Source organism: Narcine bancroftii, chromosome 4 (assembly GCF_036971445.1).
Source record: "Narcine bancroftii isolate sNarBan1 chromosome 4, sNarBan1.hap1, whole genome shotgun sequence".
Lineage (NCBI taxonomy): Eukaryota > Metazoa > Chordata > Chondrichthyes > Torpediniformes > Narcinidae > Narcine > Narcine bancroftii.
The window spans coordinates 296,358,781-296,381,480 of record NC_091472.1 but is presented as its reverse complement, the minus strand read 5'-3'; the positions used below and the strand labels follow the sequence as shown (position 1 = coordinate 296,381,480).

The 22,700-nt window shown below is 40.3% G+C and overlaps 1 protein-coding gene across 5 annotated transcripts in view; it reads left to right on the top strand.

The window, feature by feature from the left end:
• Positions 1-22,700, top strand: part of galnt13 (polypeptide N-acetylgalactosaminyltransferase 13) — a 256,909-nt gene that overhangs the window by 206,523 nt on the left and 27,686 nt on the right. For all 5 annotated transcript variants that reach the window (XR_011356763.1, XM_069935526.1, XM_069935525.1 and 2 more), the window contains one exon: positions 10,263-10,397. Coding sequence is in view for 4 of the 5 variants with exons in the window: in XM_069935526.1 (XP_069791627.1) it covers positions 10,263-10,397 (135 nt within the window). In the remaining variant the exon portion in view is untranslated. The remainder of the gene's footprint in view (positions 1-10,262; positions 10,398-22,700) is intronic.

Below are 22,700 nucleotides of genomic sequence, written 5' to 3'. Positions count from 1 at the left end.
CCTCTTTGGGATTTTTTTAAAAATATCACCAACCTTCTTGATTTATCAGTGCAATTTGGATGTTACATTTCTCACGAAGGACTGAAATATTTGCATTCAGCTGCAGATAATGATGCTATAATTAAGAGCAAGGGTGGTGAGAGCTGGAAAATAGTTGGAGGCTTATCAGTGTTACATGCTGATAAAGTGCATAGTATTGTATACTGACACCCATAACTTCAGAGCCAAGTCTGGAATATTGCCGAGTCTAAAAACTCTGTCTAGGGTAAGTGGAATGTACTTGGTAAGAATCGACACATTTGTTTGACTACAGGTACCTACACCTATCAGTAATTATATGTTGGACAACTTTCTGATCAAAACAAAAGCACCTCATGGGTTATTTAGTTAGAGCTTTCCTCTGAGGAAAGTTAATTACTTGGTATTAATAGATATTAATAATCCAGAATTTTCTGACAATGCAAAATCTAAATATTTGTATTTATTATTCTTTGGTTTTCATACAATGAAAAATACGTGAGTACATGTGGCTTTACAAACAATCAGATATTCAATACATAATGTGGTAGAATGTAAATTTTGCATATGGTTTATTTTCTTTTTATTTAAGTATTCTTTTGCTACATTTTCTCAAAGATATCCCAATGAAATTAGAAGTCTGACATCCAGTTACCCATCTTTTCAGATAGCATCTATGGTCTGTAATGAACTAGATAATCCTCAACATATTATTTTAATTACATAGTCCTAAAACAATTCATATTCACTTAATCTAATCAGAGTGAGTTAGCATTGAGCTGGGCTCATCAGAGTGCAGCACGCTTAAATTCTGTTTGCAATTCTTATTAAACACAGGGGGATGCAATCTAATTTCAAGATGAAATCAATAAACATTGTAGATTGTGCCCTGTTACCTTTCTATTAGACCTGATTGTATCAGATCTTTCTGATCTGTTAATGAAAATGAAAGTTTTGCTTGATATATGACAATAGTCTCTGAATTGTGGATGAAGAATGTATTTCATTCACAGTGAAACATATTTTTTGCATCGATTGTTTAATTATATTTGTGTTTCAGAGTTTTTTTTAAAGTAAGATTTCTATAAAACTCCAAAAAAAAATGCAGAATCAGAAGATACTTTTACCAGGAAGTATTTGTCTTTATCACTTGAAAGAAAATATGAAGAGAATTCAGTGATCAAATCAACATTTTAATCCTTTTCACCTGTAATGACCTGCTTTCTCTTTCAACTCCATTAATGTGTAGAAATTTGCAATGTTCTAAAGCGATGTAGCAGTTGTGGAGTTAGGAGAGAGTTGGGAAGACCTATGCGTCTTCAATTTCCTTGACCATTTGTTTTCTTACACCGGGAGCTCATTTTAAAAAACAAACAAACTTACTTCTTGAGATATGATTAGGCTGTTTCTTCCTTTATTATTTTGTTTCATGTTTCTTTTTTTCCTGACCACTTCCTTTGTAAACCACCTAATTCGAATTTCCAAATTAATTTTTCCAAAGATACTCTAACCATTTTACCTTTCCATAAAAAAATTTCTAATACTTTTGTACCTTATTGATTTAAAAAAAAAAATTCTCTCTGAATTGCATAGTCAGTTTGTTACATTTCTTTATCTGTTTACATGTGTATGCCATGTATAGTTTTTTTTTGCACTACCAATAAGTAGTAATTCTGCCTCACTTGCAGGAAAAAGAATGTCCGGAACATATGTACTGACATGTATGTACTCTGACAATAGAACTGAATCTGAAATCCGTAGCACTATCAATTAGACCCGACAAACCAGAAGATTAATAGGCTTTAATAACTATAAACTTGGAGTCATATCTTGCATGCTGTTGGCCCGATCCCAAGGCAATACTGAGGGAGGGGATTGGGCGATACTACTTTTATTAGGGATCCTGGAGAAGGAGGAGTTAGTATTGGGGACGGGCAATACATCACAACAATTTTTGATCTTTATTTTGTACAATGTCACATACCTTCAAAGGTTGTTTGTAAATTTTAAATATTAATTTTAGACTTTCTCCTCTGCACAATCTGGATATCATATGATCATTTTATGAACTCTAAAACTTCAAGATGTTCAAAATTCAAAGATTCAACATTCAATTTATTGTCATGTAATAAAAAGTGTCATATTACATGAGATTGCCTTTTGCCTGCTGTAAGGCAAAAGATTTGCCATCAGCAGAAATTGCCTGAAGCATCTCTTACATTCAGAGAGAGAAGCAAAAGAGAGTTCTTTTTTCCCCCACCGAGTCAGCGAATCCCTCTGGATTTGCCTTCACCGCTTCTGCAGCCTCCGCAGCCACACGGAGTCCAGTCCAAACTATTAGCAACCTGAACTCCAGATCCGAACCTCTGATACGATTAGGAACCCTTCAGTGTTCTTGGCACCCTCTCACATCCTGGTTCCAATATATAGTACCCCTTCAGCTGGTCTCGAGCAATCTGCAGGCTGGTACAAGTCCCTTGACTGCAGTCTCCAGCAGCCCGCAGCCTGTGTGAGTTCCTCGCCTTGAGTCACCAATATCTTGTGTGTGTCCTTCAGCCTCAGAGACCCTCACTAGTCTGCCACCGTGGTCACTGTCCCATGGGTCATTTCTTCTGCTTTCCTTCTCAGATGGAGGAGGGGGTTATCTACCCATTTTCTGGTTCCTTGTACCTGTCCCCTGCTTCCCTGAATTCAGAAACCCCTCATAGCTGCTGACAATCACAGGCATCACCATCTTGACTGTAGACTGTATGGGGCTGGCGGTTGGACCCCGCAGGAGTGCAGTGTCTCCGCCCTTCCTGGGTCCCCAGCAATGGCAGTGCTGCAATTAATACCAGATTATAACCATATAACAGTTTATGGCATGGAAACAGGCCATTTTGGCCCTACAAGTCTGCGCCAGTTTACTCAAACAACTCCGCAAGCTCCCCGCGCCTATTCTCCGCCCATAACCCTCTAACCCCTTCTTGTCCATGTATATAATCCAGCTTCCTCTTAAATTAAAGAATTGACTCTGCCTCAACTATTTCCTCTGGAAGATTATTCCATTCAGCCACCACTCTCTGAGTGAAGAAGCATCTTCTAATGTTTCTCCTAAAATTTTGCCCCCTTACCCTCAACTTGTGTCCTCTTGTTTCAACCTCCTCTGCTCTCAGGGGGAAGAGTGTGGAAGTGGCAGAGCGGGTAGACAGGATGGTGAAAATTATGTTTGGCGTACTTGTTTTCATTGGTCAAGGCATTGAGTGCATCGAGACAGCCCTTAGAGCAGTGGTTCTCAACCTTTTTCTTTTCACTCACATACCACTTTAAGTATTCCGTATGCTATAGGTGCTCTGTGATTAGTAAGGGATTGCTTAAGGTGGTATGTGGATGGAAAGAAAAATTTTGAAAACCACCATTTTAATCATACCTAATTGACTCTTTATGTACACCATTTCATAACTCCAAAGGAAATGGGCCACTGGCAATTTTTCTCAAGCAAAATATTTCAGTAACAATGGGGTCTGGAGCAGTGGTTCTCAACCTTCCCTTCCCATTCACATACCACCTTAAGCAATCCCTTTCTAATCACAGAGCACTGATGACAAAGGCATTACTTAAAGTGGTATGTGAGTGGAAAGATAAAGGTTGAGAACCACTGACTCCGTGTATTATGTGTTGTTTTGGTCATCTAGGGGTAGGAAAGATGTAATTAAGTTAGAAATGGTGCAGAGAAGATCAATGGGGAACTTGAATTATGAGGAGAATAGACTGGGACTATTTTCTTTTGAGAATAGGAGACTAAGGGGTTTATAGAATCATGAGGACTATAGATAAGTGAAACCGTTATGACACTTTCCCCATAGATGATTCAAAAGCGAGAGTGCAGAAATTTAAGGTGATAGCGGAGAGATTTGAAAGGGACTTGAGCGACACCTTCTTCACACAGACTGTGGTAGACATATGGAAAGAGCTGCCAGAGGAAGTGGTGGAAGTGGGGACGTTATTTAATTTAAAAGCCCTCTAAATAGGTTCATGAAGAGGAAAGGTTTAGAGGGATATGGATCACGCAAACAGAACAAGCTTGGACAAGTTGGGTTTCTGTGTTTATGTTTCATTAATGTTCTCTGGGTAAGGAAAATTCATGTTCTTTCTTGGTTTGGTCCATATGTGACTTCAGGTCCACCAATATGGTTGATTCTGAAATGGCTTCCATTGATGACTAGGGATTGAGAGTAAATCTGAGCTTGTCAGCAATGTCCACATCCTTGGAACAAATAGAATAAATGAGCTGGTTAGCAAGAATAATTTGTCTGCTAATACTTGTTTAAAGCACTGTGCATTTTATGTTCAATTAAAAATGCTAAATCAATATAATTTGGTTTCCAAAAAATAAAGAAAAACAGCCTAAAGTTTTTTTCTTATTGTCATATTCCCATATAAATTTCATTCCTGTATATTGCGATATTAACCATTAATTAAACTACATTGCACCAATGCCACTGATGTGGCCCACTGGAATGACTCCACTTCAGTTGTGTGAAGGGGTTCCCAACTGTTCTCAGCCTCTCAATGTCCAGTCACGGATGGACCTTAAACTCCGATTCTTCTCCACAAAGCCTTTGTATTGGCTGCACTAAGCTTCAGTGCATCCATCAATGTATAGACCTGCAGCCTGGAATCTGCTATTGGTAGCATTCCTTCACTGTGCTGGAAGACCAACTTTCACTGAGTTGATGATCTTCCAGTGAAGTGGATATCTGACTCTGCATCCCCAGGAACAGCCTGTAAATCGGAGAGTTCTCTGTTACACACTGCTGCTGAGAAATGAACTGTGACAAGGACACCTGCATCCTTCTCCACACCCTTTTTTAAAATCCACAGCCTATAAAAGGTGGGTGACTGTCTCCTCCCCATCACAGATTTCATGGGCAATGTGGAATGGGGGGGGGGGTGATATTTTTTGGATATTAAGGAATGATGTGGGTGGGAGGGGTTCTCTCACTGCCATTCGGGTAGGTACTGATGCTTGTTAGTGAGTTTTGGGGTTGAGGCATTCTGGCAGATAACCTGGACAATCTTTTCAGGGAGCCACCCCACAGTATCCATTGAGTACTTGTCCCTCAGTGTCTCCAGGGTGATTCATGCTGACCATTGTGATCAAGGGTGTTTGCTTGGAAGAACTTTTACTTAAAATGCAGATAATGTGGCAACGTCCAAGTCTGATTTCAGATTTATTGTCAAAGAGCATATACATGACATCACTGGCATCGCTACAAGGGTGCAGACCATACCGGTAGACCCCGTCAGAGGGGGTGACACCAAACTGACTGTCTATAAAATTTTTGAGTCGTGTTTCAACTGAAATTTATCAGTTTTTAAATTTAAAAAATCCCTTTAGTTAGTTATAACAACAAAAACATTTTCGTAAGCTCATCTTGCATGTATCAATATACAGTATCTACAAGGCTAAAACTTTACTTTCTGAACCTTCGAATGTGCTCTGGTCAGAGCTGTCATTATTACCAATTTCAAGATACTTCAAATCACATGGTTTCATCTGCACACACTACAAGCACATGCTTGTGTTTCGTTGCTGCTACGGTTTTTATAGTCGAGGTACGGGATGGTCGATGGAAGTGGGGTGGTGGTGGTGACACCATGAGTTACCACACTGGGTGACTTCAATCTTACTGTTGCCACTGCATGACGTCACAAACAACTAAGATTTTTTTTCTGTTGGCAAGGCAGAATTACCTCTTATTGGTAGTGAAAATAAACTGTACACAGCGTATACATGTAAACAAATAAAGAACTGTAAACTGATAATGAATGTAAACAAACAGTGCAATTCAGAGAGGAAAAAAACAATGACACGCAAAGGATCCTTAAATGAGTCTCTGATTGAATTTGTTGTTGAGGATGATGGAGGGGTAGCAGCTGTTCCTGAATCTGATGGTGTGAGCCTTGTGGTACCTAGACCTCTTTCCTGATGATAGCCGCAAGAACAGTGCATGTGCTAGGTGGTTTGATCCTTGATGATTGCTGCTGCTCTCCATAGATGTTCTCAATGGTGAAGAAGAATTTGCCTGTGATGTCCTGGGCTGTGTCCACTATGTTTTGTAATGCTTTATGCTCGTGGACTATTGGTGTCACCATACTAGACTGTGATGCAGCCAGTCAGCACACTTTCCACCGCACATCTAGAAATTTGCCAGGGTTTCTGGTGTCAAACACCTGAGGAAGTAGAGGTGCAGATGTGCTTTCTTCATGATGCCATTAGTGTGTTGGGTCCAGGAAAGATCCTCTGAGATAGTGACTCCCAAGAACCTAAATTTGCTCATCCTCTCCACCTCTGATACCCCAATAATCACTGGATTGTATACCTCTAGCTTTCTCTTACCAAAGTCAACAATCAGCTCCTTAGTTTTGGTGACATTTAGTGTGAGGTTATTGTTGGTGCTCCATTCAGCCAAGTTCTCAATCTCCCTCCTGTATGCTGACTAATTACCATTCTTTATACAACCCACTACCAAGGTAAATGATGTTATTGTCGTACCGAGCTACACAGTCATAGGTGTAAAATGAGTAGAGTGGGGGCTAAGAACACAGCTCAGTGGTGCTCTAGTACTGATGGAGATTGTGGAGGAGATGTTCTTACCAATCCTCATTGATTGTAGTCTGGAAATGAGGAAATCCACGATCCAATTACTGAGACATTCCATCTTGGATCCCTAGTTGAACCAAAAGATGGTTTGGGTGCCTGCCGGGGTGGAGACGCAGGGGATGGGCCACACCTGCATCAAGTACAGCATACCAAAAACATCTCACAATGTTCCACAAGGATCATCTGGCCATGTTTGGTTATCAGTCTGTTCTAATTAGCTGCCATCACTTTATTGTTAAGGCAGTTGATTAAAGGAGCTTTGAATCCAGTGTAAGGTGGTTGGATCATTTCATGGCCATATTTAGTGTCAAGAATCAACTGTATGTGCAAAGGTGAAATTAAATTAATGGAAGCAACCGGCATTACATATAAATAAAAGGATAGTGATCTGTGGGCCCATTCTTTAATCTCACTATAACATCTCTGAATTTAAATTCATCTATATCTATTGAAATTAAATAGTTATACATAAATTTTTAATCAAAAATAGCTTGGTTCAATGTAACCAGTTTAGCATTTAAGAAATCCAGTTGCATTTAAAGGAGTTTATTTGATGAAAATAAAACATTACAAAAAGCAGCTGTTTCTGCCCCTATCAAAAACTAAATGCTGGCTAAGATATTGGGCCTTGGTTGGGGGAGGGGAGATCTTGAAATAATTCGAGTTGCACATGATGCCACTCCACATCTGCCAGTTTCATCCTGATTTAAGTCAGTCAATTGCTTGGTCGTTGGATAAAAGAAGAGGAGGATTGGGAACAAGGATGAACCAGAAAAGCTCCTATTCAATGTCATGAAATATTGTAGGAGGACTGTTCCTCTCTCATGGGCACACAATTGTTGTTAGGAAAAAGAAGAATTTGTATATTTGTTTGAAACTACCTTTAATGAACTGTTGAATGGAACCAAAGTATACAAGTAGTGCAGGCCCAATATCTGCTTCCCACAGCAATTATATATTTAATTTAAGGGACATTTAACATCTGTTTGACTCCTGATTGCACCTTTATTGGACCTAATGTCTGTTAAAGTAGCCATCCATGATACTCACAGAATCCATTTTAACTAATGGGCATTAATTGGGTCATTGCATTTTTTTGGGCATATTTTTTTTTTCTCTTCTTTGGCTTGGCTTCGCGGACGAAGATTTATGGAGGGGGTAAAAAGTCCACATCAGCTGCAGGCTCGTTTGTGGCTGACAAGTCCGATGCGGGACAGGCAGACACGATTGCAGCGGTTGCAGGGGAAAATTGGTTGGTTGGGGTTGGGTGTTGGGTTTTTCCTCCTTTGCCTTTTGTCAGTGAGGTGGGCTCTGCGGTCTTCTTCAAAGGAGGTTGCTGCCCGCCAAACTGTGAGGCGCCAAGATGCACGGTTTGAGGCGTTATCAGCCCACTGGCGGTGGTCAATGTGGCAGGCACCAAATGGAAAATGGGGTCAATGAGGACTAATTTCAATGTTGATCAAAGCTTTACTATTTCAGGTTTTTAGATGCAATATGTGTACAAGGCAGAGCTATTGAAATGCTTTTGGGGAAGAGTGGCACTGGTTCAGGATGTTGATGGGAGAATTCAGCAATTTTGTTTAGTTATCTAAGTTTATATACTCCAGATGCTATGGTGAGATTTAACTTGCATCCCAGAATTAATATTCCAGCCCTCTGGATAAAAATAAGGAGAAGAATGTTACAAACCCCAAAATGTCTTTCAGGCTTTCTGATTGTGTGCTTTTGGTCCTAGTAATCAAAACATTGAAGCCATTTTTCCTAGTAGGAAAATGAAGAGTGATTTGAAAACGCGATTGAACACAATGAAGCCAACGTACTTGAGGTATAATTTCCCAAGGTGGTGCAGACTACTTCAATGAGATGCTCATAATATACAGTGAGAAAAGTTATTAAATATTGAAGAAAGTTTGAATAGTCACTGAGTTCTACAACATGGAAACAGGCCTTTTGGCCCAACTCATCCATGCTGACCAAGTTCCTTGCATTTGCCTTCATTCAGCCCATACCCCTCTAAACCTTCCATATCCATTTACTTTTCTAAATGTCTTTTGAATGTTACAATTATCCCTGCTACTATCACTCCTTTTGGCAGCTCATTCCACATACCCACCACCTTCTCTCCCTCTCAGTTTAGACCCAGTCTGCCCAGGTTCTCCTTATAATTTAAACGTACCCATTCTGCTGGCATCCTCGTGAATCTTTCCAACGCTCTTTCCAGCTTAATGATGACTCAAACTGCACACAATTCGGTCTCTCCCCAACTTACGACATGGGCAACATACAACCATCCATACATATGACCAAAAGTAAATATAACAGCTGCGTGTGTACAATAATGACTGTCTCTCCGTTGCCATTCGGTAAGTGCGGTAAGCTCGCCAAAGAAGATGGTGAGTAAGAGGAAAAATCCGTCCCCTGCTGATCGATCTGACAAGAAGCTGAGGAAGGCACTCAATTTGGAATTGAAAATGACTTGATTTACGACTTCTATATGCCATGCTTACGTCCGTTTTGAGATACAACCAGAGGGTAGAACGGAACGTGGATGTATATCAGGAAATGGCTGTACTCCAAGTGCAGTCTCACAAACATCATGTACAGTTTAAATATATCTTTGCTCCTTTACTCAGTGCCATGAACGGTGAAGGCAAGTGTGCTAAATGCCTTTTTCACCACCATCGCTGATAGAAAATTATCATTGGCTGTATCAGAAGAATCAAAATTGCTTCATTTTATTGAAATTTCAAAGTTGAAAGTTCAAATTTATTGTCAGTCCATGCATAATATCACATACCACACTGACAATTCTTTTTCTTGAAGGCCAGGCAGAATTTCTAATTACCTGTAACTGTAAATTGTATGCAAAGAAAGAAAGAAATTTAAACAAAAGAAAGATATATAAGCAAACTGACTTACAAGTATAAATGTTCAGTAATAAATGATGAGTAATAAATAATGAGTCTGAATAAGACTGTTGTTCAAGAATTTGTTTTGGGGGGGGGGGTAGCAACTATTATAGAATCTGGAGGTACGATTCCTGTGGCACCTGTACCTCTTTCCTGATGGCAGCCGCGAGAACAAAGCATTTCCTGGGTGGTTTAGAGTTTTGCTTGTTATGTACTAGGCTGAGACCACTACCTTTTGCAAGGTTTTTCACTCTGAGATATTGGTGACCCCATTACCAGGCCACAAGGATTTAGAAAAGTGAAAGGAGAATTGATAGAACCGTATGACAATAAACTTGAAGTTGAAGTTTTGAGGCTGAATCAATGGATATGGAGGATATTTCCATGTGAGAAAATCAAGGAGTCACTATTTAAAAATAGCTTACCATTTACAAAAGATATTTTATTTTCCTCAATGATTGAGAGATTTTGGAACTCTTCAAAGGGGAGTCTTTCAATATTTCAAGGCGGAGAGCAGCAGATTCTTGATTAGCAAGGGAGTGAGATGATTCTGGATGTAGGTGGAAATATGCACAAAATTATAGGCAATCATATTAAGCTGCAGAGCAGTCTTAAGGGATTGTAGAGCACGGTCCTTTCTTAATCTGTGTGTTCGTGAGTCTAATGATACAATTTTCTTTTCTCTCCAGGTATTCTCCTATTCAGCAGATAAAGAGATTAGGACAGATGATCTATGTCTGGATGTGTCTCGGCTTAATGGTCCAGTTGTGATGCTGAAGTGCCACCACATGAAAGGGAACCAGTTGTGGGAATATGATGTGCAGGTAGGCTTATTGATTAATTAGTCATGGTTTATAAATTGTGCTTGGAGTTCTCATTCATCATATTAAACCATAAATGACTCAATGCAAAGACAAAGAAAATGTGTTTCTCAGTGGAATAAACTATCATGCCAATTTTTTAAATTACTTTTTTTTACTGACAGTTAAGTAAAATCCATTCCAAATCATTCTTTTGAAGTACTATAACCAACAAAGTGGCTCAATAAACTGTTTAAACCTTACAATTATACACTACCTTTTCTAAGATTGGGACTACATCAAGATCATAAAGATTAGTCATATTATTTACGCAATCTATTCTGCAATCCATTTGCTTTACTTTAAAATGGTCTCAATGATCAAAGTAAATGATTAAGTTTTCCACCTGGACCAAAGCCGTATAAATTCAAGACACACAGGCTTCGAGTGAGAGTACAACAAAGAGATTCTCTGGAAACTCCTCTCCAGCCGTTACCACTAAATACCATAGAGGTGCAGCAGTAGGGTTGTTCTCTCCCTTCTGAAATTTCGATCCATTTACTTCAATTACACACTGCATTTCAGAGGACAAATAGTTTGTGTATTTAGTGTTACTAGTGTTAGGTCTGCTTTGTTCAAAGTGAAAGTACCCTGAAACAGAATTGTGTTCCCTGCCAAGATGAGGCTACAATGTGTTAGGTCTGCTTTGTTCATGAATGAGTGAGACAAACACCAGGCTGAGTCGAAATCAGGGTTCTTTGTTCTTTATTACCGGATTGTAACACTTGCAACTAACCATGTTAGTCGGAGAATGCATTCTGCCGTTATCAGCAAAATGATGATTTTTATACCCTTGGATACGTGCTTAGAACATCATCATATCATTACTTGTCCAATGACTAAAACTGTTGCTATCCTTTCCCTGCTAGCTTCCTGCCTCTCAATCCATCAATGTCTCTCTTATCTTGTAAGTACAAGGATGCATTCACATCTTGTTACAGCCCTGCACATTCCCATCTCATGATGTTTTACCTAACAGGAGTACAAGGACACCTCCCCTTCTTGTTACAGCCCTGCACAGGGTAACTCCTTACACATTCCCATCTCATGATGTTTTACCTAACAGGAGTACAAGGACACCTCCCCTTCTTGTTACAGCCCTGCACAGGGTAACTCCTTACACATTCCCATCTCATGATGTTTTACCTTACACTAGGAATGAAGAATTACTCAGAAAAATCTTGCAGATTAATGAATTTTTTCCTGTTTTCAAATGGAAATGAAGCTATGTCCCATGTTTTCTTAATCTCTTTATGTTCACCTCATGTATTTTTCATTTAATGTTGTATTACGGCATTTATATGTAGAAATGTCATCAAAAACTATTGTTTAACTGCCCTAGAAAAGGTGGAGGTCACCTGTGGCCTTGAATGGTTGCACTCCTGGTTGTGAAGGCCTTTTCGCACGCTTGTTGAACAGAGAGGTCCAAGATGTGCATGTTCCAGTGCCACCAGCTGGTATTGATGTTCCCATTGGGTTTTCTGCCCTTCAACTTCTGTGAGGTTGGCAGGACAGGACAGTTCCCTGAAACTGTGACTTGGCTGTGCCTTCCTGGTTCAGAAAAGTAAGTGTTTTTGTGGGCCCATTTTGGTGGATGTCTTTGACATCCAGGGACAATTTTTAAAACATCAAGATTGATTTGCCGACTTCATTTTTATATATTTTTTTAAAAGTTAGCAAAAATCACCTTAAAAATTTATTTAAAATATTGAAGTCATTAATTAAAAAGAAGCCATTTATTTTCTTATTCTTTGCAGTGTAATCCCATTTAAAATTGATGGCACTGATGATCTTGTGCGAGGGCTAACCTGGCATACGATTGAAAAGTTGATTTTTCTAGTCTGAATTCTGGAGAATGAATTCTGGAGAAGCTCGGCAAGATTGAGCGCCACCGCTGCATCACATGTGGAATCCAATGGTTCTGAATCTGTTGGCAGATTCAAGACCAACTTTGACTACTCCCTCCCCCATGCATAGGCCTCCGACTTCCTTTCAGCTAAATCATTGGAGGTTCTGTTCCGGAGAATGGGCAGAGAAATGCCAATGAAATACAATGTGGTAAAGTGTAGGGTCACGCACTTCGATAGAAATAAATAAACAGGGAGACTATTTTCGAAATGGAGAAAAAAATTGAAAATACTCAGATGCAAAGGGACATTGGAGTCCTCATGCAGGATAGCTTGAAGGTAAACTTGCATGTTAAGTCAATGGTGGAGAAGGCAAGTGCAATTCAGGCATTCATTTCAAGAGGAATAGAGTATTTAGAGCAGGGACGTGATGTTGAGGCTTTACAAGGAATTGGTGAGATGTCACTTGGAACATTTGTGAGCAGTTTTAGACTCTTCATTTAAGAAAAGAAGATTGGAAAGGGTTCAGAGGAGGTTCATGAGGCTGATTCCGGGAATGAAATGATCATCATATGAGGAGCATTTGAGAGCTCTTGGCCTGTTCTTAGGAGAATGTGGTGGCAATCTCATTGAAACAATTCAAATGTTGAAACGAGTACAAGTAAGAATGGTGGGAGAGTCTCGGAGAAGAGGGCACAACTTCAGGATTGAAGGGCATCTGCTTAGAACTGGGATGAGGAGGATTTCTTGAGCCGTAGGATGGTAAATCTATGGAATTTGTTGCCGCAAGCAGTTGTGGAGTCTATCATTGGGTGTATTTAAGGCAGAGATAGGTTCTTGGTTAGCCAGGGCATCGAACGTTATGGGGAGAAGGCTGGGCAATGGGTTTGAGTGGGAATATGGATCAGCTCCTAATTAAATCGCAGGGCAAACACAATGGGCTGAATGGCCTATTTCTACTCCTATGCTGCAATGTGTGGATTGGGATAAATTGCTGCAAAATTCTCTCAACTAATTTTGTAAAAATAAACAATGCATTACAGTTTCAATCAAGCAAGTATTTTAGTCCACCACCAGATGGGGCTAATTATACATCATTGTCCATTTTCAGCTTTGGGCTGTTTTTCAGGTAAACACTGGAAATTCTACATTTATGATCTCAAAGATGAAAATTTACAAACTTTATTATTTCATTTTTTTAAATCACTAGATTTTTTTAAGGTAAAATGATGCCTTCAAATTTCATTCTACATTTAAATTTATTTTCCCTTGTATCGTACCTCAGTTGCAACAATAATACAGGAAAACCCCTGGTATTTGAGACCAGTGGGGATTGGAAGATGCTGGATAGGTGAATTTGCTAGTGTTGTGTAGATTGGCGAACTGATATCTCGGGGGCTCCGATTTTTTTTTTTTTTTTTAAATGTTACCTATTTATTTCTGCAATTTCTTTTTTGCCAGTTGCTTGAATTTTCCAGATAATGGGGATTTTAATGTATATAAATTATATACTGGTCTAATGAGGTTAATGGCAGATTAGTTACATTCTTTCTTACTGAAGAATAGAATTCTGTACAATCTTTTGGCATGAAGTGAACCACATTTATTATTAATACGAGATAGATATAAATCACGCTTTTTTTCATGATACTAGTGTCGCCAAGAATATTCTCCCAGAATCACAGTGCGGCTTTTGCGCAAACAGAGGAACCACTGACATGGTCTTTGCCCTCAGACAGCTCCAAGAAAAGTGCAGAGAACAAAACAAAGGACTCTACATCACCTTTGTTGACCTCACCAAAGCCTTCAACACCGTGAGCAGGAAAGGGCTTTGGCAAATACTAGAGCGCATCGGATGCCCCCCAAAGTTCCTCAACATGATAATCCAACTGCACGAAAACCAACAAGGTCGGGTCAGATACAGAAATGAGCTCTCTGAACCCTTCTCCATTAACAATGGCGTGAAGCAAGGCTGTGTTCTCGCACCAACCCTCTTTTCAATCTTCTTCAGCATGATGCTGAACCAAGCCATTAAAGACCTCAACAATGAAGACGCTGTTTACATCCGGTACCGCACGGATGGCAGTCTCTTCAATCTGAGGCGCCTGCAAGCTCACACCAAGACACAAGAGAAACTTGTCCGTGAACTACTCTTTGCAGACGATGCCGCTTTAGTTGCCCATTCAGAGCCAGCTCTTCAGCACTTGACGTCCTGTTTTGCGGAAACTGCCAAAATGTTTGGCCTGGAAGTCAGCCTGAAGAAAACTGAGGTCCTCCATCAGCCAGCTCCCCACCATGACTACCAGCCCCCCCACATCTCCATCGGGCACACAAAACTCAAAACAGTCAACCAGTTTACCTATCTCGGCTGCACCATTTCATCAGATGCAAGGATCGACAATGAGATAGACAACAGACTCGCCAAGGCAAATAGCGCCTTTGGAAGACTACACAAAAGAGTCTGGAAAAACAACCAACTGAAAAACCTCACAAAGATAAGCGTATACAGAGCCGTTGTCATACCCACACTCCTGTTCGGCTCCGAATCATGGGTCCTCTACCGGCACCACCTACGGCTCCTAGAACGCTTCCACCAGCGTTGTCTCCGCTCCATCCTCAACATCCATTGGAGCGCTTACACCCCTAACGTCGAAGTACTCGAGATGGCAGAGATCGACAGCATCGAGTCCACGCTGCTGAAGATCCAGCTGCGCTGGATGGGTCACGTCTCCAGAATGGAGGACCATCGCCTTCCCAAGATCGTGTTATATGGCGAGCTCTCCACTGGCCACCGTGACAGAGGTGCACCAAAGAAAAGGTACAAGGACTGCCTAAAGAAATCTCTTGGTGCCTGCCACATTGACCACCGCCAGTGGGCTGATAACGCCTCAAACCGTGCATCTTGGCGCCTCACAGTTTGGCGGGCAGCAACCTCCTTTGAAGAAGACCGCAGAGCCCACCTCACTGACAAAAGGCAAAGGAGGAAAAACCCAACACCCAACCCCAACCAACCAATTTTCCCTTGCAACCGCTGCAATCGTGTCTGCCTGTCCCGCATCGGACTTGTCAGCCACAAACGAGCCTGCAGCTGACGTGGACTTTTTACCCCCTCCATAAATCTTCGTCCGCGAAGCCAAGCCAAAGAAAGAATGTCATCCTATGGCACATCTGGCCTCCCCTCCAAACATGCCAAAACCTCTTTCAACCATACATTTCTGGCATAACATGCTGCATTTTCTACTCTACGCTCTCTCCAATCAGCAAGTTATGAACATTTGTAAAACCACTGATGGCTCAATGCAAGTTCGTTGACGCCTTTGGAAGCTTTATCTACAGTCCATGTGATTTGCATCAAAGATGCCACATCATTATAACTCTTCCTTTAACTGTGTAATATCTAATGAAATCCTGAACTATGACACATTATCTGACAAATTACCATTTCAGAAAGGGAAGTGAAGAACTTTCAGTCATTAAACTTTTAGTCAATTGCTTGATGTAAAATAAAGAAAAAAAAAAGATTTGGAGGTCCATTGGGAGTGGTATCCTTAGCCTAGTAATTCTACCAGATTCCGAATCAGGATTTATTGTCATGAACAAGTCATGAAATTTGGTGCTTTACTGCAGCATCATAGAGCAAACATAAGATGGTATAACCATCTTACGATATTACTATATAAAAATATAACAATAACAGTGTATGAAAAGTAAGGCAGTGTCTTTGGTTCTTTGATTATTCAGGAATCTGATGGCAGCTGTCTTTGTGCTGCTGAGGTCTCGTCTTTAAGCTACCTTTTCTCTGATGGTAGCAGAATGAAGAGGGCATGGGCTGGGTGGTGGGGGTCTTTGAGGATAGAGCCTGCTTTTTTTAAGACACCGCCTCGTGTAGATGTCCTCAATGGAGTGAACACTGGTGCCTGTGATGTTGCAGGCCGAGTTAACAACCCTCTGGAGTTTATTCTTGTCCTGAGAGTTAGTGCCTCCATACTAGACAGTGATGCAACCAGCTAGAAGGCTCTCCATGGTACACCTGCAGAATTTTACAAGAGTCTATGCCTAGCTCTGTACATGACATATGAGCATAAGGAATAGACTGAGTCAGAGTGGTATGGCTTTGGCTTAACATGCTTTGGGAGAACAGGTAAGAGTCAAGGGATAGTAGAAATAGGAAAGGGCCACTCTATTTGAGGAACAAAGAGGATTCAGCAGGTTGGTACAGGTAAGGGAAGGCTTTAGATATGTATTTTCCTCTAGTCATATGCAAATGGCTATGCCAGCCAAGGCGGGTGAATGCACCTCTTGAAGAATGTGGGTCATCAGGGAAGCGAGTAGTATCCTTGGTGATTTCATCTGCGAGAAGTGCATCCAGCTGCAACTCCTGACAAACTGAGTTAAGGAATTGAGCTCAAATTGGATAAACTCCAGATCATTCGGGAGGCAGAGTGGGTGGTAGACAGGAGTTACAGAGACACTATCATGCTTTGGAGGCAGGTTGAGGGTAGATGGGTGACAGTCAGGAGAGGGACAGGAAACAGGCAGATGGTGTAGGGCACCTCTATGCTGTTCCCCTCAATAACAATTATACCATTTTGGATCCTGTTATGGGGGACAACCTACTGAGCAGAAGCCACAGTAATCAGGTCACTGGCACGGAGTCTGGTCCTGTGGCTAAGAAGGGAGGAGAAGAGGTGAGCTGTAGTGATAGAGGATTCTATAGTTAGGGAAGATGTTTGGTGGAAGAGATCGAGTATCCCAGATGGTATGTTGCCTCCCCGGTGTCAGGGTCCAAGATATCTCGGATCGAGTTCACAGCATTCTCAGGAGGGAGGGTGAGCAACCAGATGTCGTGGTCCATGTAGGGAACAATGATGTGGGTAGGAAAGGTGAGGAGGTCCTGCAAGGAGAGTTCAAGGAGCTAGGCACTTGATTGAAGGACAGGATCTCCAGGGTTGTGATCTCAGGATTGCTTCCCATGTCACATGATAGTGAGATTAGAAATAGGAGGATAATACAGCTTAACGTGGCTAAGGACATGGTGCAGGAGGGAGGGCTTCAGGTTTCTGGATCATTGGGCTCTCTTCCAGGGAAGGTGGGACATGTACCGACGGGACATGTCCCACTGGAGAGGGTCTAATATCCTTGCTAGTGCTTCTGCAGTGGGTTTAAACTAGATTTGCAGGGGGGTGGGATCCAGAGTGCCAGAGCAGATAGAGGAGTGGAGGAGAGAAAAGATTATGTGAAAATTACATGCATGTTAGAAGTCAATGGGTTGTACGTGATGGAAATGTTGTCAGATGCATCTATTTCAATACAAGGAGTATTGTAGGAAATTCAGACAAGCTGAGAGTGTGGATTGACACATGGAATTATGACATTGTGGCCATTGTTTTTTAAATTATTTTTTCATTTTTAATCTAAATATATTAATACAATCCTTAAACTTTCATACATTTCAAATGTATGTTAATTGTTTACAAACAAAAGAAAAAGAAAATTTCCCCCTTTTTCCCCTCCGACTCCCCTTCTCCCCCCCCCCCCCAACCAACCAATGTAAGAATATAACTTTGCGTACTGTCAGAGCTCTCATTTCTTTTATAATTTTTTTTTCTGGGATATCACATCTTTACATATCTTAAATGGTCAGATTTACAATTGGATCCCCTACATAATCCAGGAACTTGTGTGGCCATGTGAAACTTGGTTGCAAGATAACTCTATATTCCGGGCTTCCATTGTTTTAGACGTGATAGAATGGGGGTGGAGGAGGCAGGATGAAAGGGGGTGGAATGGCATTTCTTGTCATGGAAAATCCCAGCTGTGCTTCAGCAGGACAGACCAGAGGGCTCGTCTACTGAGGCTATATGGGTGGAGCTGAGGAACAGGAAAGGTATGACCACACCCATGGGGATGCATCATAGACCAGCCAATAGTCAATGAGAATTGGAGGAGCAAATCTGTAGAGAGATAGCAGACAGCTGCAGGAAACACAAGGATGTTTTAACTTTCCACATATTGACTGGGACTCCCATACTGTAAAAGGGCTGGATGGATTGGAATTTGTCAAATGTGTTCAGGAAAGTTTTCTAAATCAATATATAGAAGTACCAACTAGAGAGAGTGAAATACTGGATCTCCTTTTGGGAAATGAGACAGGACAGATGACAGAAGTATGTAGGGGAATAGTTTATGTCCAGAGATCATAATGTCATTAGTTTTAAGTTAATTGTGGAGAAGGATAGGTATGGACCTCTGGTTGAGATTCCAAATTGGAGAAAGGCCAATTGTGAGGAAATGAGAAAGGATCTAGAATGTGTGGATTGGAATTAATTGTTTTCACACAAAGATGTGCGAGGTAAGTGGAGGGCCTTCAACGGTGAAATTTTGAGAGCACAGAGTTTGTTTTTGTCAGGATTAAAGGAAATGTTAGCAGGATCCTTGGTTTTAAAGGGATATTGGGGATCTGGTTCAGAAGAAGAGAGAGGTGTACAGCAGGTATAGGCAACATGAAGTAAATTAGGTACTTGAGAAGTATAAAAATGCAATAAAAACCTCAAGAAAGATAGCAAGAAAGCTGAAAGAATCCATGAAGTTACTTTGACAGACAATGTGAAGGAAAATCCTGAAGGTTTCTACAGGCATATTAAGAGCAAAAGAATAGTAATGTACAAAATTAGTCCCTTGAAGATCAGAGTGGTCGGCTTTGTATTCAACCAAAAGATATGGGGGAGATCTTAGACTTCTTAAAATTTTCTTCACTATTTTCTCAGGAGACAGGCAACAGAGTCATGAGATGTAAGGAAAGCAAGCAGTGAGGTCATGGAACCTATACAGATTAAAGAGGAGGAAGTCCTTGCTGTCTTAAAGCAAATAAGGTGGATAAATCACCAGGGTCTGACAAGATATTCCCTTAGACCTTGAGGGAGCTAATGTATAAATGACAGGGGCTCTGGCAGAAATATTTAAAATGTCCTTAGCCACGTGTGTGGTGCCGGATGATTGGAGGGTAGCTCACATTGTTCCATTGTTTAGAAAAGGCTCCAAAAGTAACCATAGAAATTTTAGAATGGTGAATCTGACATTAGTAGTAGGTAAATTATTGGAAGATGTTCTGAAAGATCTGATAAACAATTATTTGGATAGCCAGAAACTAATTATGGATGGTCAACATGGCTTTGAGCATGGTAGGTAATGTTTAACCAATCTTAGAGTTTTTTAAGGTGGTTACCAGGAAAGTTGTCAAAGGACAGGCTGTGGATGTTGTCTACATGGACAAGGCCTCACATAGGAGATTAGTCAGGCAGGGTCAGACAGTAGGTATTCATGGTGAAGTTGTGAACTGTATTCGACAATGGCTAGATGAGAGAAGCCAGAGAGTAGTGGTGGATGGAGGCCTGTGACTATTGATATGCCTCAGGGATTGATACTGGGACCATTGTTGTTTATCATCTATATCAATGATCTGGATGATAGCGTGGTAAATTGGATCAGCAAGTTTGCAGATTGGAGGAGTTGTGGACAGCACAGAAGGTTTTCAAAGCTTGCAGAGGGGCCTGGACCGGCTGGAAAAAAATGGGGTAAAAAAAAAATGGCAGATAGAATTTAATGCAGACAAGTGTGAGGTGTTGCATTTAGGAAGGACAAACCAATAAACAACATACAGCATGAATGGTTGGGCACTGAGGAGTGCGGTAAGACAGAGGGATCTGGGAATACAGAGACATAATTCCCTGAAAGTGGCATCACAGGTGGATAGAGTTGTAAAGAGAGCTTTTGGCTTATTGGCCTTCAAAAATTATTGAGTGAAGGAGTTGGGATGTTTATGGTAAAGTTGTAGATGACATTGGTGAAACCAAATTTGTAGTATTGTGTGCAGTTTTGGTCACCTAACTACAGGAAAAATATCAATAAGATAGAAACCGTGCAGAGAAGATTTACTCAGATGTTGCCTGGACTTTCAGGAATTGAGTTACAGGGAAAAGTTACACAGGTTAGGACTTTATTTCCTGGAGTGTGGAGGAATGAGGGGAGATTTGATAGAGGTATTTAAAATGATGAGGGAGATGGAGGACAGGGGTCAAGAGTGAAAGGGGAAAAGTTTAGGGGGAACATGAGGGGGAACTTCTTCACACACAGAGTGGTGGGAGTGTGGAACAAGCTTCCAGCTGAAATGAATGGGGGCTCCATTTTAACATTTAAGAGGAATTTGGACAGGTACATGAATGGGCTATGGACTGGGTGCAGGTCAGTGGGACTAGGCAAAAATGGTTTAGCACAGACTAGAAGGGCTGAAGGGGGCTGTTTCTGTGCTTTTGTATCCTATGGTTCTAATGGAAGTTAACTCTGCTGTTCAATAGGATCATTGATGATCGTGGCAGTGTCGAGCAGGGTGAATAATATTTGCTTTTAAACGTGTACAACTGAAAATGAAAACCCTGCTGGAAGAACTCAGCAGGTTATCAGTGGGAGAAAGGAATGGCCAACATTTTGGGTCGGAATCCTTCATCAAAACTGAGAGTACAAAGGGGAGAGAGCTAGTATAATGAGGATATAAATTAGATCAGCCATGATCGTATTGAATGGCGGAGCAGGCTCGATGGGCCGGCCTACTCCTGTCCCTACTTCCTATGACAACTTGTACTGGTTATCTCTCCTCTACACTTCAGTCCTCTTCAGAGACAATGCATGCTGTCGGATGCCAATATGCATGTCCAGGTAGCCCTTCCCATAAAGTTATTAATGGATGTTGCCATACCTACTAGTCCCTAATTTTTATTCGCCATGTTTTTCATAGATGTTGGTTATATTATACACAAGTGTGAGAAGTGATTAAAATTTTTGGCAATTTTTCCTCCACCGGAATTCACCAAATTCTCCACCAGATTTTCCTCTACCAGATTCCACCAGGTACCTAGAAGAAGGGCTCAAGCCCAAAATGTCATTTATGTATTTTTATCTATACAAAAGATGCTGTTTGATGAATTTCTCCAGTATTGTGTTTTTACTTCACCAAGCTGCCCACAATTTGCCAGCAGTTTAACAAAGAAATTGACTCATTTCAGCCAAAGTTAATGAAATGAAGGCAACTGCACAGGATTAGAAGCAAATTTTTACTAGGCCTGAGACTCTGATGTAAAGTTGAAGGTTTAGTACCACTTCACCTTGATTCTGTACCCGGAAATGCTCCGTCTGCAAAGCAGCAGCTGAATTGCTCTATTCTCCAGTATTTTTTTTTCCTTTAAGGAATAGAAAGCATTTTATCTAAGTAGATACTGAAAATGTGCTTGGGTTTGAAAACAAATTTATATCTGTTTCAAGTCGGAGGTTACTAGGAAAACTAAAAGTCATTTGGATATGAATAATTATTCCAGGTATCTTGTATTTATCTCTGACTTAAGATTCCTGACTGTGAGTCTTGACAACTTACAGACAATATTTACACATTGTGCTTAAAAAAGCATTTATACTAATGGCTTGAGTAAATTTTCATTCTTAAATATCTTTGAAGTTCTATTCTAGTGAATCATAGTCATGTTTTTGGTAATCATACTTTCTTTTACATCATGTTGATTAAATAATTATGATTTATTTAGTGTGCTGAGCTAGAAGCCTAACTACTTAATTGGAATATTGTGCACACTTTCAAATAGAAATCAGATTAGTCTTCAAAAGAAAGCGGAGAACAGGTAATTTGAGTGAACATTGTGGCAGTTAGAAACAATGCAGTATTAGTTACAGGTGAAGAGAAATGCAAAGGATATTTTGTTCATAAAAGGCAAATTAAGACAATGAAAGAGTGTGGCTTTCATCTGCAGCATACACTATGAAGATTGTAGAGACAAAAGTATTTTGCAGTTGACATTTTGTGATGATCTTTGGCTGTTCATGTCTTGTGTCGATTTCAACAAGATATAAATGAATGAAATTTACAGACAAAACTAAACTTGCTGAAGTTCTCTCTGCAGCTATGTGTTCTCAAATTATTGTAATTATAGTTCTAAATATCAAATGATTGCTTAAAAATACTACTTCTGCTGAACCAAATAGGAATTTAATTCACAGGAAAATAAATATTTTCATTTACTGTTCCTCCGAACATCCAGCACACCGAGTTCGTTTCCAAATGTTCACTGCAGTACAAGGTGGAGGCTCTATTTGCCATAAAGTACTGGACTTCCCATGTGACGATGGTTACAGAAAAGTGACTAATTACTGTTAGCCAAATGGCTGTATCGTCTATTTAGCTTCATACATATATATATATATATATATATATATCTATCCATATATATATTTATTTATTTATTTATTTATATATCTATCTATATATATATATATATATATCTATTTATATTTTTATTTATATATCTATATATATTTATTTATATATCTCTATCTATATATATATGTATATATATATGTA